Genomic DNA, 13,939 nt, shown 5'->3' on the forward strand with positions numbered 1-13,939 from the left:
TGATCTGAAGAAAGGAAACAAGGATCTGAGTACTTGGGGCTAGTTGAGGACTTTAAGAAGGAAAGGGAAATGGAGCTTTATTTTCCTTCCAGAAATAAGTAACCTAGTTCAACGAGATAGGGAAGGGAAGCAAGGCAAGATTCAGAGCAGAAGCCTTGGTCAAAAACAGAGTGGTTTGGCTGGAGCATGAGCATTCCCCAAGGAACTTAATTTCAGTGAAAGTGGATGAAGTATAGATTCCACTGAAGTGAGGGATCCCTGACAACTTAACTCTAAAAGTAACAGTAACAAAAGGAGCTTGAAGATAGAAGACATAAGGGAATATACTTTGTATTCTAGCTGAATAGCTGAAATCTAGCTCCAGGAGCTGATGCTGTCAAAATCCATATTTCTAAGATACTGCCTACAAAATTCTTACCCTCTCCACAGGATTTCTTACCGTATACACTGCCAGCAGAGCCAGCTGGTTATAGGGGCGCCCATTCTTGGGAGCAATGTGCTGGGCCTTCAGGTACCAACTGGAATAAAAAAAAACAGTTTTAAAAATGCTAGTCCCATATCAACCCTTTCCCAATTCATCACATGCTAGTCCTTACTACTTAAGACATAAGCTGGATTGTTAGATGTAACCCTGAAGTGGTAAAGCATGACTAAAGAGACCAATAAGGACACCTGTAGGACATCCATAAAATTCAGGTAACCCATTGCTCTTAATAGGGCTTAGCTTAAAATGCACAGGGAGAGAAGCAAATGAACAAGAGGCAAAAGTACCTGCGTGCTTTCCCGTAGTTTGCTGTGTCATTGGCTTGCTCCCGATACCTAGCAATATCTCCTTGACAAATCATACATCGCTGGGCACTGATCAAGGCATATTTTACCTTCAGGAAAAATAATCAGTTAATAACATACCCAAGAAACTCTAACTTCAACCCCGAAGGACAGGGACGGGGCCAAAATGACAGAGCAGCATCTGTCATTTTGGCACTAGTAGTCCTCAACAAAGTAAAAAGTTTTCAAGACTAACCTTGACTAGCAAAAAGAAAATAGCCAACAGTGTGATAAAAAATTTACTGAGAAAGAGTGGCAGAAGGGAGAGGGGCCATTTTTTTTTTTTTTAATCCTCACCCAAGGATATGTTTTTATTGATTTTAGAGAGAGGAGAAGGGAGAAGGGTGAGGCAGAGGGAGGCAAGCACATCAATGTGAGAGAGAAACATTGATTGGCTGCCTCCCATATGCACCCCGACTGGGGATCAAACCAGAAACCTAGGTATGTGCCCTGACCGGGAATTGAGCCCACAACCTTTTGGTGTATGGGATGATGCTCCAATAAACTAAGCCACCTAGCCAGGGTGAGAGGGGCTCATGCTTATTTCAAGTTCCAGGTAAATGGAAGAAAATATTCTGAAACTAAGAGTCAGAGGCCTGACTCTCCATGTAATAGTTGTGTGATCTTAAGTAGGTCTTTGGGACTCGGTTTCTTCATTTGAATGTAAAAAGCACCTATTCCATAGGGTAAATGAAGAAAATAAATACAAAATACTTCACAAATTTTAAAGTGATATATAGACCCTAGCCAGATAGCTTAGTTGGTTAGAGTGTCATCCTGATATGCCAAGGTTGTGGGTTCAATCCCCAGTCAGGGCACATACAAGAATTAACCCATGAATGCATAAATAAGTGGAAAACAAAAATCGATGTTTAACCCGTTTGATTCCTGGTCAGGGCACATGCCTCGATCCCCAGTAGTGGGTGTTCAGGAGGCAGGCAATCAATGATTCTCATTATTTATGTTTGTATCTCTCCCTCTTCCCTCCTCTCTGAAATCAATATATTTTTTTAATTTTTTGATGTTTATTCCTCTCTCTCAAATAAATAAATAAAGTGATATACAAATATTAAGACAACTACTTACTGTTCTCTTTCTCTCCTCAAACTGTTAATATCACCACATTGTGTTACTGCATTACATCCCCTTTGCAAAATAACAGTTCCCTAAAACAGTAAGTTACCCTTTACCAAATGTGCCAGGACTGTATAGTTATATACATACTACAGGCCCAGTGCATGAAATTCATGCACTCAGGGGGGGGGGGGTCCCTCAGCTGGGCCTGTGCCCTCTTGCAGTCCGGGAGCCCTCGCCACCGCCACTGCATTCCCCAGCCACGAGCCCGGCTTCTGGCTGAACAGAGCTCTCTCTGTGGAAGCACACTGACCACCAGGGGGCAGCTCCTGCATTGGTGGTCGTTCTGCTGTTTGATCGATTTGCATATTAGCCTTTTATATATAGGACTAGAGGCCCGGTGCACAAATTCATGCACGAGTGGGGTCCCTCAGCCTAGCTGGCGATCAGGGCCGTGGTAGGTTGGCAGGCCGGGGGGAGGAGCCGTGGGAGGTTGGCTATGGGTACACACTGACCACCAGGGGGCAGCTCCTGCGTTGAGTGTCTGCCCTCTAGTGGTCAGTGCCCATCATAGTGACTGGTTGACCGGTCATTCGGTCGCTTAATCTTTAGATAGATAGATAGATAGATAGGTAGATAGTTAGTTATGTGTGTATGTATATATGTATATTACAACAGAGTAAACCCTCAGCAATCCTAAGACATGTGCCCAACCTAAAAACCTCCCTGAGGAACATCACTTCATAACATATAACTCCACTCCACCCCACACGTAAGAAATTACCATGTCCCTGAACAAAGGACAAAGCTTCAAGGACAAGGACATAATGACCTCTCAGGAAGGCTCATTTACTAGCTAAATAACTACCTCCTGCACACCATCCTCCTAACACATAACTCAAACATGTGCCTCAGCAGTTATATATCACTGTCATCCACCTTCAGAGTCCTGACTATCCTACATATTCTATGAATGAACACTAAAAACCCTTGGTATTTTAATGATTAAGCACCAAGAAAACTAGTTATATTTCCATACTACAGCCACTTTGCCATCTCAACGAGGGGAAGAAAAAAAACTGCCAAAGGCCCTCACAATGAAATTCTAGATGATCTAGCCTCTGCTCATTTATTCAGTGCCATTACCCCCCCTATTCTCTGTGCCATTTCAAACTAGACTTCTCGGTCCTGCTAACACACCATGCTCTTTCCCACTTCAGGACCTTCACATATATTGTTCCCTACCTCTAGAATGTTGTAGGTCTTGCATCTTCACATACCCCTTCACCTAGCTAATGTCTCAGGTTTTCTTCAGCCACAGCTTAACTGTGACTTCCTCATTCCTCCATGATCCTCTAAGCTCTTTTAACAGTGTATACCCCCACACACACACAAAATCCTTTGCAGAAGTCACTGCATCTGCAATTACTAATCCAACATCTGCACTCACCCCTAATCAAACTCTAAACTTTAAAAGCTTGGAGCATGGAAAAAATAAATTAATTAATTAATTAAATTAAATAAAAGCTGGGAGCATGGCTTTCTTGTTTCACACTGAATTAATTGTGTGCCTAGAATGGCACCTGACATGTAGGAGGGGCTCAATAAATACTTGCCGATTAGTAATAGAGCTTACGCATAGTAATTCATCAGAAGGAGCAGAAAGGAAAGAAGAAGCCATTACTTCATAAATCGCACCCCTTTCTCTAATGAATCTTTAAGCTCTTCCTTTTCCCCTGGACCTTTCTTCTCTACATAAATATGCTCAAGTCTCTCGCAGCTTAAAAACAAAGTTCTCTTGAGACTATGTTCTCTTTTAAATACTATTTCCCCTCCTTGCCTTCATAACCAAGACTCTTAAAAAGAATGGTCTATATTACTCTCTCATTATATGTACTACCCCACTTCTCATTCACTACAATCTGGCTTCCATCCTCTCCAATTAAAATAACTGGTGGGTGATAAGATCATCCAATCCAATGAACACTTTTTAGTAATCTTAGTATTTGATGACTCTATAGCACTTGACAATTTTATCCACCACCACCTTGAAATCTGATAACCCCACTCTCTGTCAAGCTATTCCAGTCTCCCAACTTCTGCTTCAATTATCAACTATATATTGATGACTCCTCCATCTATATCACCAGCCCAGCTCTTTGTCCTGAGCTCCAGACTGACCAGAATATTCATTTGTTCATTTTCAAGCTCCTACACCTAAACATATCCAAAACTGAACTACCCTTTTCCTTTCCACCCACTCTCCTAGGCCACAAACTGAGAGGTGATCTAGACTCTTCATGTCTCCAATCTCATCAGTCACACCAAATTAGCCAGTAGTCCAAGTCTATATTCCTTACATCCTTCTAATCTGTTTCCTCTTTTCTACCTCCAATATCTCTACCTTCATTCAGAGCCACAAGCTGACTCTCCTACCTCCACTCTGGCACAAACTAATCCATTTCCCAGAATGACTGGTTATAAAAACAAATCTATGATATCCATTTGTTAGAAATCAATCAATGTTTCCTCAGTGCTTTCAGAATAAAGTCCAAACTCTACAGCAAAATTTTATGATCTATCCCTTTCTACTTCATTAGCTTTATCTCCTTTACAGCCCAATTCCACATCACATATACCAGCATATTGAACTTCTTGCACTTTTCCAACAAGGCTTGATTCTCTCACTGTGCCCTGCATTGAAACTGCCCCTCTGCTGCCACTCATGTTTCAAAACTCAACTTGACATTCTCTATAAAGCCTTCCTTGACCCTATCCATCTAAATCAGATCCACTTCTGCCCAGTGTGGCTCAGTGGTTTAGCATCTAACCAAGAACCAGGAGGTCATGGTTCGTTTCTTAGTCAGGGCACATGCCCAGGTTGTGGGCTCGATCCTCAGTAGGGGGTGTGTAGGAGGCAGTCTATCAATAATTCTCTCTCATCATTTATGCTTCTATCACTCTCTCCTTCCCCCTTCCTCTCTATGAAATCAACATATTTAATTTTTTAAAAACTTTAAATAAATAAAAATCAGATCCACTTCCTTCTATGCCCCTTCAACACTCTATATATACCATTATCATAGTACTTATAACTACAATAAAAACAATTTTAAAAAACTGAACACTTGGAGGCTAAATAGCATGCTATTAAACAATTATTGGTTTACCAAAGAGATCAAAGAAGAAATAAAAAGCACCTTGGAAACAAATGACAACGAAAACATAACAATCCAAAATCTATGGGACACAGTGAAAGCAGTCCTGAGAGGAAAGTTCATAGCTCTACAGGCCTATCTCAAAAAACACCAAAAAATGGTAATATATTATCTAACCCTACAACTTAAAGAATTAGAAAGAGAGCAACAAGAAAAGCCCAGAGTAAGCAGAAGGAAGGAAATAATAAAGATCAGAGCTAAAATAAATGACATAGAGAACCACCCAAAAATACAAAAGATCAATAAAACCAAGAGTTCTTTGAAAAGGATAAACAAGATTGATGAACCTCTAGCCAGGCTCACAAGAAACAAAGAGAGAGGACCCAAATAAACAAAATCAGAAATGAAAGAGGTGAAGTAACAACCAAACCCACAGACATACAAAGGATTATAAAAAAAATACTACTCCAACTGGACAACCTAGACAAAATGGACATATTCCTAGAAAAATACCATCTTCAAAAACTCAATCAGGAAGAATAAAAAATCCTAAATAGGCCGATAACTACTGATGAAATTGAAGCCGTAATCTAAAAACTTCCAACAGACAAAAGCCCTGGTCCAGACAGCTTCATAGGGGAGTTTTACCAAACATTCAAAAAAGAACTAAAACCTAACCTTCTCAGACTATTACAAAATATTCAAGAGGAAGGCACACTTCCAAGCTCTTTCTATGAAGCCAGAATTACCCTAATCCCAAAACCAGATAAAGACACTACAAAGAAAGAGAATTACAGGCCAATATCCCTGCTGAACATTGATGCTAAAATCCTCAATAAAATTCTAGCAAATCAGATCCAGCATTACATTAGAAAGATCATACACCATGACCAAGTGGGATTTATTCCAGGGATGCAAGGTTGGTACAATATCCACAAATCAATAAACGTATTGAGACAAAAATCACATACTCATATCACTGATGCAGAAAAAGCATTTGACAAAATCCAACACAGTTTCTTTTTTTTTTTTTTTAATATATTTTATTGAGTTTTTACAGAGGAATGGAGAGGGACAGAGAATTAGGAACATCAATGACAGAGAAACATCGATCAGCTGCCTCCTGCACACCACCTACTAGGGATGTGCCCACAACCAAGGTACATGCCCCTGACCGGAATCAAACCTGGGACCTTTCAGTCCCCAGGCTGACGCTCGATCCACTGAGCCAAACCGGTTTCGGCCCAACACAGTTTCTTGATAAAAACTCTCAGCAAAATGGAAATAGAGGGATCATACCTTAACATAAAAAAAGCCTTATATGACAAACCTACAGCCAACATCATACTCGATGGGCAAAAACTAAAACTATTTCCCCTAAGAACAGGAACAAGACAGGGATGCCCACTTTCATCACTCCTGTTCAACATAGTATTGGAAGTGCTAGCGATAGCAATCAGACAATAAAAAGAAATAAAAAGCATCCAAATTGGAAAAGAAGAAGTAAAACTGTCACTATTCACAGATGACATGATATTCTACATAGAAAACCCTAAAGACTCCATCAAAAAATTACTAGACTTAATAAATTAATTCTGGCAATGTAGCAGGATACAAAATTAACACCCAGAAATCTATGGCTTTTTTACACACCAATAATGAACTCAAAGAGAAACTAAAAAAAAAAAAAAAAATTCCATTTACCATTACAACACAAAAATTAAGATACCTAGGAATAAACTTAACTAAGGAGGTAAAAGACCTGCACTCGGAAAACTACAGGAAATTGAAAAAAGAGATAGAAGAAGACATAAAAAAATGGAAGAATATACTGTGTTCATGGATTGGTAGAATCAACATCATTAAAATGTCCATACTACCCAAAGCAATCTATAAATTCAATGCACTCCCCATTAAAATACTAACAGCATATTTCACAGACCTAGAACACTCTCTCCAAAAATTCATATGGAATAAAAAAAGACCCTGAATAGCTGCAGCGATCCTGAGAAAGAACAAAGTTGAAAGGATCACAATACCAGATTTCAAGCTATATTTCAAAGCCACTGTTCTCAAAACTGCCTGGTACTGGCACAAGAACAGACATATAGACAAATGAAACAGAACAGAGAATCCAGAAATCGGCCCAAGCCACTATGCTCAATTAATATTTGACAAAGAAGGCAAGAACATACAATGGAGTCAAGACAGTCTCTTCAATAAATGGTGTTGAGAAAATTGGATACATGCAAAAAAATGAAACTAGAACACCAACTTACACCATACACAAAAATAAACTCAAAATGGATCAAGGACTTAAACATAAGATAGGAAACCATAAAAATTTTAGAAGAATCCATAAGCAGCAAAATATCAGACATATGTCTTAGCACCAATACAGCTCCTAGGACAATGGAAACTAAGGAGAAAACAAACAAATGGGACTACATCAAAATAAAAAGCTTCTGCACAGCAAAAGAAACCATCAACAAAACAACAAGAAAGCCCACTGCATGGGAGAACATATTTGCCAATGTTATCTCCGATAAGTGTTTAATCTCCAAAATTGACAGGGAACTCATACAACTTAACAAAAGGAAGATAAACAATCCAATCAAAAAATGAGCAAAGGACCTAAACAGATACTTTTCAAAAAAGGACATACAGAAGGCCAAGAAACATATGAAAACATGCTCAAAATCACTAATCATCCAAGAGATGCAAATCAAAACGACAATGATGTACCATCTCACACCTGTCGGAACAAATCAACAAACAAGTGCTGGCAAGGATGCGGAGAGAAAGGAACCCAGACTGGTGCAGCCACTGTGGAAAACAGTATGAAGTTTCCTCAAAAAATTAAAAATGGAACTCCCATTTGACCCAGTAATCCCACTTCTAGGAATATATCACATTACAATAATTGATTTAATTGCCCTGTTACCCCAATGGGCTGTATCTTTCACTTTTGTAACCTTAACACCAGCACAGTGCCTAGCACATAACACTAGATAAATGCTTACTAAATAAATGAATAAGTTTAAGATAAAGAAACTGGCTTACTGTCTTGCGTAATGGCTTGCTACGAATGGCAAGACCATCCATGTAGTCCTCTAGTTTGAACTTGTAAGTAACCTGCAGCTTTTGAAGCAAACTATCAAAGAAGTCACTACCCTGTAAAGAGAAAAAAATAAGAAATTAAAAAATAAGAAGCTGAATCAGCCAGTTCTGACCCAATCTACCCACCAGAAACGTGGGCAAGTGACCTTTTCACAGTTCTACTAATGTTCAGCCATCTGATATAAAGGGGGGCATATACAGTATTTAGTGGCCACTAACTAAGCAAAACACAAACTCATAGCATAAGCCACTCTATTATTTTAAAGATATGAACACCTACACACACACTCTTCTCCCCACCCTCCCATCCCCACAACCCCTGGTTAAGATCTTCAGAAAGCTTCCAAGCTCAGAACTAACTCCAAATGTAACTTATTGTCTCAAGGAAGCAACAGGAGTAAGGTAGGCCTAAACCAAGAAAAGAGCATACAGTTTTTTTGTCAATGTTCTGTTATATAGTATTTCATGTGGTAAAAATCCATCACAACTAGAGGATACTGAAGTTTTTTTCCTGTGTACAAAAAAAATGATGGTTTACCTCATCCAAGAGTTCCAACAGTCTGTTCCGAATCTGTTCTGGATTATCAACATTCGGATCCTTGAGGAGCTGCCTGAACTTCTCAATCACCTGATAGAAAGCATTCTTCCACAGGATCTGATCCACATTCTGATTATCAGAGAACTCAATATCTAATAGAATACAGCGCTCATATAGCTGCAGCAGTTCAGCTCTGGAATGAAATACATGCAACTTCTAGCTCCAAATACACCACAGAAAAGGCTAGACTCAAGATTTGAGCTTTTTGCAAATTAAATATCTTTCTTAATAGGAAATCCAAAATGCCATCAGGTATAATATTCATTCTAGCCTCCATTCCGCACAGTAGAATGCCATTTTAAAAACAGTTATGTCTAGGAAAGTAGTTTTTCCCTATATGCCTGAACCTAAATTTAACAGCTGACGTAAGATCTTCACCACAAGTTTTATGTTGTTCATTTCTTGGCATTCTGGAAAGTCTTTCCTTTTCCATTTCCAGATTCCATGTTCTCTTAAGGATAATTTTTTTTTTTCTTAAAGAGAAAGTGGGAAGCATAATAATTTCTAAGACTAGAAACAAAATTTTGTTTTTTTCCAATTGTCGCTTCCTTACAAAAATCAATGTGAAAGGGAGATAACACCCAGTAGCTTACCTAAAAGTTTTCTACTTTCCTCAGCCATAGGAGTCTATACACCTCCCAGCTTATCCCCATTTCCCTCTAGCCAGGATGGAATACACCATACCTAAGCTGAGCCATCTTTTCCAGGCCCTCAGGACTGATGCGGTCCCTGGAGAGCAGGTTGCTGAGCTGTAGTTCCTGGTTATCAGCCACCCGGAGAAGCCTATGTAGTTCTTGTTGCTGCATGTTCCTCATGTGCTGCTCCATCTCCTCAGGACTCATGGTGCTGGCAGGGAGAGGACTACAAACATATTGTCCTGATGGAGTCGGGTAGCCTGGGTAGTAAGGCCCTGGGTACACACCATTTGTAGGGCCCACTGGGTACTGAAGAGGGCTATAGCCTGTAAAAGGATACTGGGAGGCAGGGCCTGGTGCCCGAGGGTAGTAATAAGGGTTGTCAGAGTTTTGAAACTTATAGTAAGATGCTTGGGCCTGGCGTGAGTCACCCCAAGATGTAGGGCTGACTTCATCATCAGTGTCCAAGAAATGTAGCTGGGGTGTCTGGCTCTTTAGAGCAGGTTTCTGATCAGGATTGTTTGGGTCCCACAATCGTCGAGTGGTGCCTCCTCGGCCCCAACTCCGAGATCCCTTACTACTAGATCCAAATAATAGCCGAGATCCTACAGGTGTAGACTCTGGAGAACCAGCTGAATTGACAGATAGGGTGGTATGGGCAGGCAGAATCAGAATGCCACGGCCACGACCCCGAAGTTCTTGTTTCAAGTTTTTGGACTCCTGCTTCTCAGAGCCTTTGCCCCCACTGCTCAAGCCTTTATCAGGCTTTATCCTATCCACATCCTCTCTGGCTGGCCTCACTATGGGGGAATCTTTGTTCATGGTTTCTGCATCAAAAGTGACACGAAGAGTACCTCGATTTTCTTTACCGTTGCTTTTCTGCTCTCCCTCCCCATGGCCAGAACAGTTTCTTTCTAAATGTTTCTTCCTTTCTGTGCTCCTCCTAGGCCCATCAGACTCATCAATTCTGTCCTCATCTAAGGAGTCAGTTGAGGACATAGATACTTGCTTCTTCAGTCGTGACCTCAACTTGGTCCTATCCTGGCGGCGGCGGCGACATCCATTATCAGTCAGGCCAGACCCCTCAGCACTGTTGTTGCTACCAGCTGAGCTGGTACTGCAAGTGCGGTAGCGGTTCCTTCGTTTGTCTGAGCGGGAATAGCGCTTTGCAGAACCGGGCTTCCCCTGTGCTGGGTCTTCATTCACTTTCTTCATCCCCTCCCCTTTTTCAATCCTCTTTCCTTTTTCTCCCTTTGCAGCCCTTACTCTGTCACAATTTAGGCTCCTTTGTGTCTCATTTTTGTCTGGTTTATTCACAACCTCCTCTTTCATTTGTTCCCTACATTCATCTTCTTCTACTTTCAGTTGTTCTACCTGGTTGAGGATTTCTTCCTCCTCCATCCTGCTAGTAGATTCTTTGGTAAGAGTCTGCATACGCCTTCCAGGCTGATAGATCTGCATGTCAGGTTTCTTTGTTTTCTTGATAATTCTTAGACTTCGATCCTCTTGTCCAGCAATTCTAGGAGAGGACTCCTGTGCCCGAATATTTTCTGGGTCTACAGGACCATTTTGCTGTTGGTTGTCGAGTTCCTTGCAAACATCTTTAATGAGCTGTGTACCATTTCCAACAGCTGAAGAATCCCTGTCATTAACAATTTCATCCTTAAATTCATCACTCCCAGAGGGTTCTTTGATTTTAGGTTTGTTCCTTAGTCGTGAAAGACCAGGCTTATAGATTTCCAGATCAGGACGTCTATTATCTTTGCGTTGCCTGGGCTCCTTCATGATTTCTGTGATGTTGGAGAGTATTGGGGAGGAAAGGGTAGAAGAAAAGAATAAAGAAGGTGGGGAGGGGGGAAAATGTCATTCTGGTAAAGAAACAGAAAAGTCAAGCAAAAATTACACATCAAAATGCTATTATTGGCCCTGGCTGGGTAGCTCAGTTGGTGAGCGTTGTCCCCAATACACCAAGGTTGTAGGGCACATACAAGTATCAACGAATAAATGCATAAATAAGTAGAACAACAAATCGATGTTTCTCTCTCCCTCGTCTCTCTAAAAAATCAATAAATCTTCAAAATGTTATTATTGATTAACAAGGAAGGAAATTTCTGCAGAAACAGAAATTCTACTATGTTTACAATATTTGTTCAGCAACTGACAAAGCTAAGAACTTAATTGTGAACTCATGGACACAGACAGTGAAGACCTGGGGAGGGGGCGAGGGCAGAGTGGAGGGGGCTAATGGGGAGGAAGTGGACATCTATAATACTTTCAACAATAAAATTAATTTTTTTTAAAGAGAAGAAGTGGGAGCAGGGAAGAGGAGGTCAATGGGGAAATAAAAGGGGACATCTGTAATACTTTCAACAACAAAGATAATAAAAATTTTTTTAAAAGCTTGTGTTGGAGTTACCTACACCTGAGGTAAGGAAACAAGAAAAAAAAATAGTGTTACTCAAGTCATATTCGGATCCCCAAGGCCCTAAATTACCCCATTACTGTCAGAATAGAAGATCTCCAACCATTTCAGCAACAGGCTGTTCTCTATTACAGAGCCCTCAAATCCATCTTAGTCTTTTCTTCTGCCTCTAACGTTTTTCCAGGGTGGCTGAGTCCTTTTAACACACTAGTAGGAAAGAAGTAAAAGTGGGATATGCATAACAATCCATGGTCTGGACATCCCTGGAGAAAAAAACTGCAAGTCCAGACTTTGACTTGGCCAGAACAATCCTCTTCTTTAGGCTACCAATTATCCAATCATATACCTCCTGCCGAAGCAAACTGGAAGCAGTTTCTTTCACATTCTTCAACTCCACTCATGCTCACCAACTCTCTAACAGTAGTCAACAGAGTCATTCCAAGAAAATACTGCTCAGACTATCATCATTAGAATACTGAGGCTAACTGCTACTATGATGATGGAATATGAGAAGGAAAAAGTTCCATAAGGAAGCTTTCCCTGGAAGATGATGGAAATATTGTGACAAGCTCTCAAAATACCAAAGACTGGGGCACCCAAGAATAAGAGCACAGGACTTCAAAAACCGCTGTCTGGGCTCCATGAACTTACTTAATGACAAATAAGCAAGTCTCTATTTTTTGTGTCTGTTATCTAATCTATTAAGGGGAAAGACTACTACAAATAGCTACTAAACATTTCCATGGAAAAGTGACAGGAATTAGTGAGATTACAGAGTATATAAAATGAAATGCTATATAAAATCCTACTATTGTTCTATAAACACCAATGTAAACAAACCCATAATAGAAATTTACACCTATGTGTATAACAAAACAGAACAGGAAGAAAAAAAACCGCCTTGATGTTTTACTGCTACAGTGTTCTCAGAAGTTTAAAAGACTGTTTCAAGTCTGAATAAAGTAAAGCAGTTTAACGCCAGAATAGCTCACCCTCAGCAGCCTTTGTAACTTAGGTGAAATGGAGAGAGGGAGAAGAACTACTACTATTTTCCACAGCAGAGGGAGAAAAGAACCTGAATAAAGCCAATTCAGTTGACCAATGAAAGCCAATGTCACAGACTTTTGGCCACAGGTCTGCAGAAGCATAGCTACCATTCTACAGAAGTGCACTGCCTAACAAAGGAGAGGGGAGACACTAGAATCTTCCCTAGGCGCTTTCCTGGTGTGGCTGGAGACTTGAACTTGCAAGTGGAGCATTCTCTGTGAGAAAAACGGCTCCCACACACGCCAAGGCCAAACCAGAGTAGAGTCAACTCTCTGAGGTCCTGGATCCCTTCCAGTGGCCCAGTCGTCAGAAGCCTGCCTTGGGGGGAAAAAGTTCAGCAAAGAAGTCCCAAGCTATTCAACCTTCCTGCATTTCCCCAGTTCCTTCTCTCCAAAGCTAAAGAGATGACGGGCCGGGGGATGATCCCTCTGGGAACGAAACACCCCGGGGCCTCCACCAGACCCCAGCGCCACTCCTTTGCGCGTCTCCTGACGGCTCGGGATCCACGAGAGGGTCTGAGAAGACGGAGGCAATGGGGGAACAGTCACCTTCGCGGTAAGAAAGGGGGCGGAGGCAGGCACTCGGGTTGGACTCATCTGAAAAGGGCCAGAGCTGCCTAAGCGGGACCCCACACAGACCCTGGGGCTGGTAGGGCGGTCAGGGGGACCGCCCTCGGGCCCCCGCCCCCACTGTTGGGGGAAGGGGCGGGGGCTCCGAAGCGCCGCGGACCGAGCGGGGAGGAGGCAGAGGAGGAGAGGAAGGCGGGGCGGGCAGGCCCGGCCCAGGAGCTGGGCGGTGCGACTCACCTCTGCTCCCGGCCTGCGGAGCCAGAGTGGCCAGGATCCCTCGCAGCTCCGACGCGGAGATCCGGACACGCTCCAGCCCTTCCGCCATCTTCGCCACTGCTGCAACAGCTGCAGCGACGCCGCCACCGCCGCGCGCAGCCAGGAAACCACGGCGGACGGGCGGCGCGCGCGCTCACCCACCTCCCACCTTTTTCCCCGCCCCCTCCCGTCCTCCTCCCCGAACGACGGTGGCCGCACTGGGAGGAAAAGCG

General features: G+C 42.0%; 1 protein-coding gene across 3 annotated transcripts in view; it reads right to left on the reverse strand.

Moving 5' to 3' along the window:
- The window catches only part of SMG6 (SMG6 nonsense mediated mRNA decay factor), a 221,788-nt gene extending 207,894 nt beyond the window's left edge, over window positions 1-13,894 (reverse strand). For 2 of the 3 annotated variants that reach the window (XM_079799253.1, XM_079799252.1), the window contains exons 1-6: window positions 13,689-13,894; window positions 9,463-11,203; window positions 8,719-8,911; window positions 8,124-8,234; window positions 772-878; window positions 440-518 (exon numbers count right to left, since the gene is read on the reverse strand). In XM_079799253.1, coding sequence (XP_079655379.1) covers window positions 440-518; window positions 772-878; window positions 8,124-8,234; window positions 8,719-8,911; window positions 9,463-11,203; window positions 13,689-13,776 — 2,319 coding nt within the window. In that variant the 5' untranslated portion in view covers window positions 13,777-13,894. The remainder of the gene's footprint in view (window positions 1-439; window positions 519-771; window positions 879-8,123; window positions 8,235-8,718; window positions 8,912-9,462; window positions 11,204-13,688) is intronic. The other variant, XM_079799254.1, reaches the window with a different exon arrangement.
- Window positions 13,895-13,939: the final 45 nt, after the last annotated feature.

This window comes from Cnephaeus nilssonii (assembly GCF_951640355.1).
Source record: "Cnephaeus nilssonii genome assembly, chromosome: 19".
NCBI lineage: Eukaryota > Metazoa > Chordata > Mammalia > Chiroptera > Vespertilionidae > Cnephaeus > Cnephaeus nilssonii.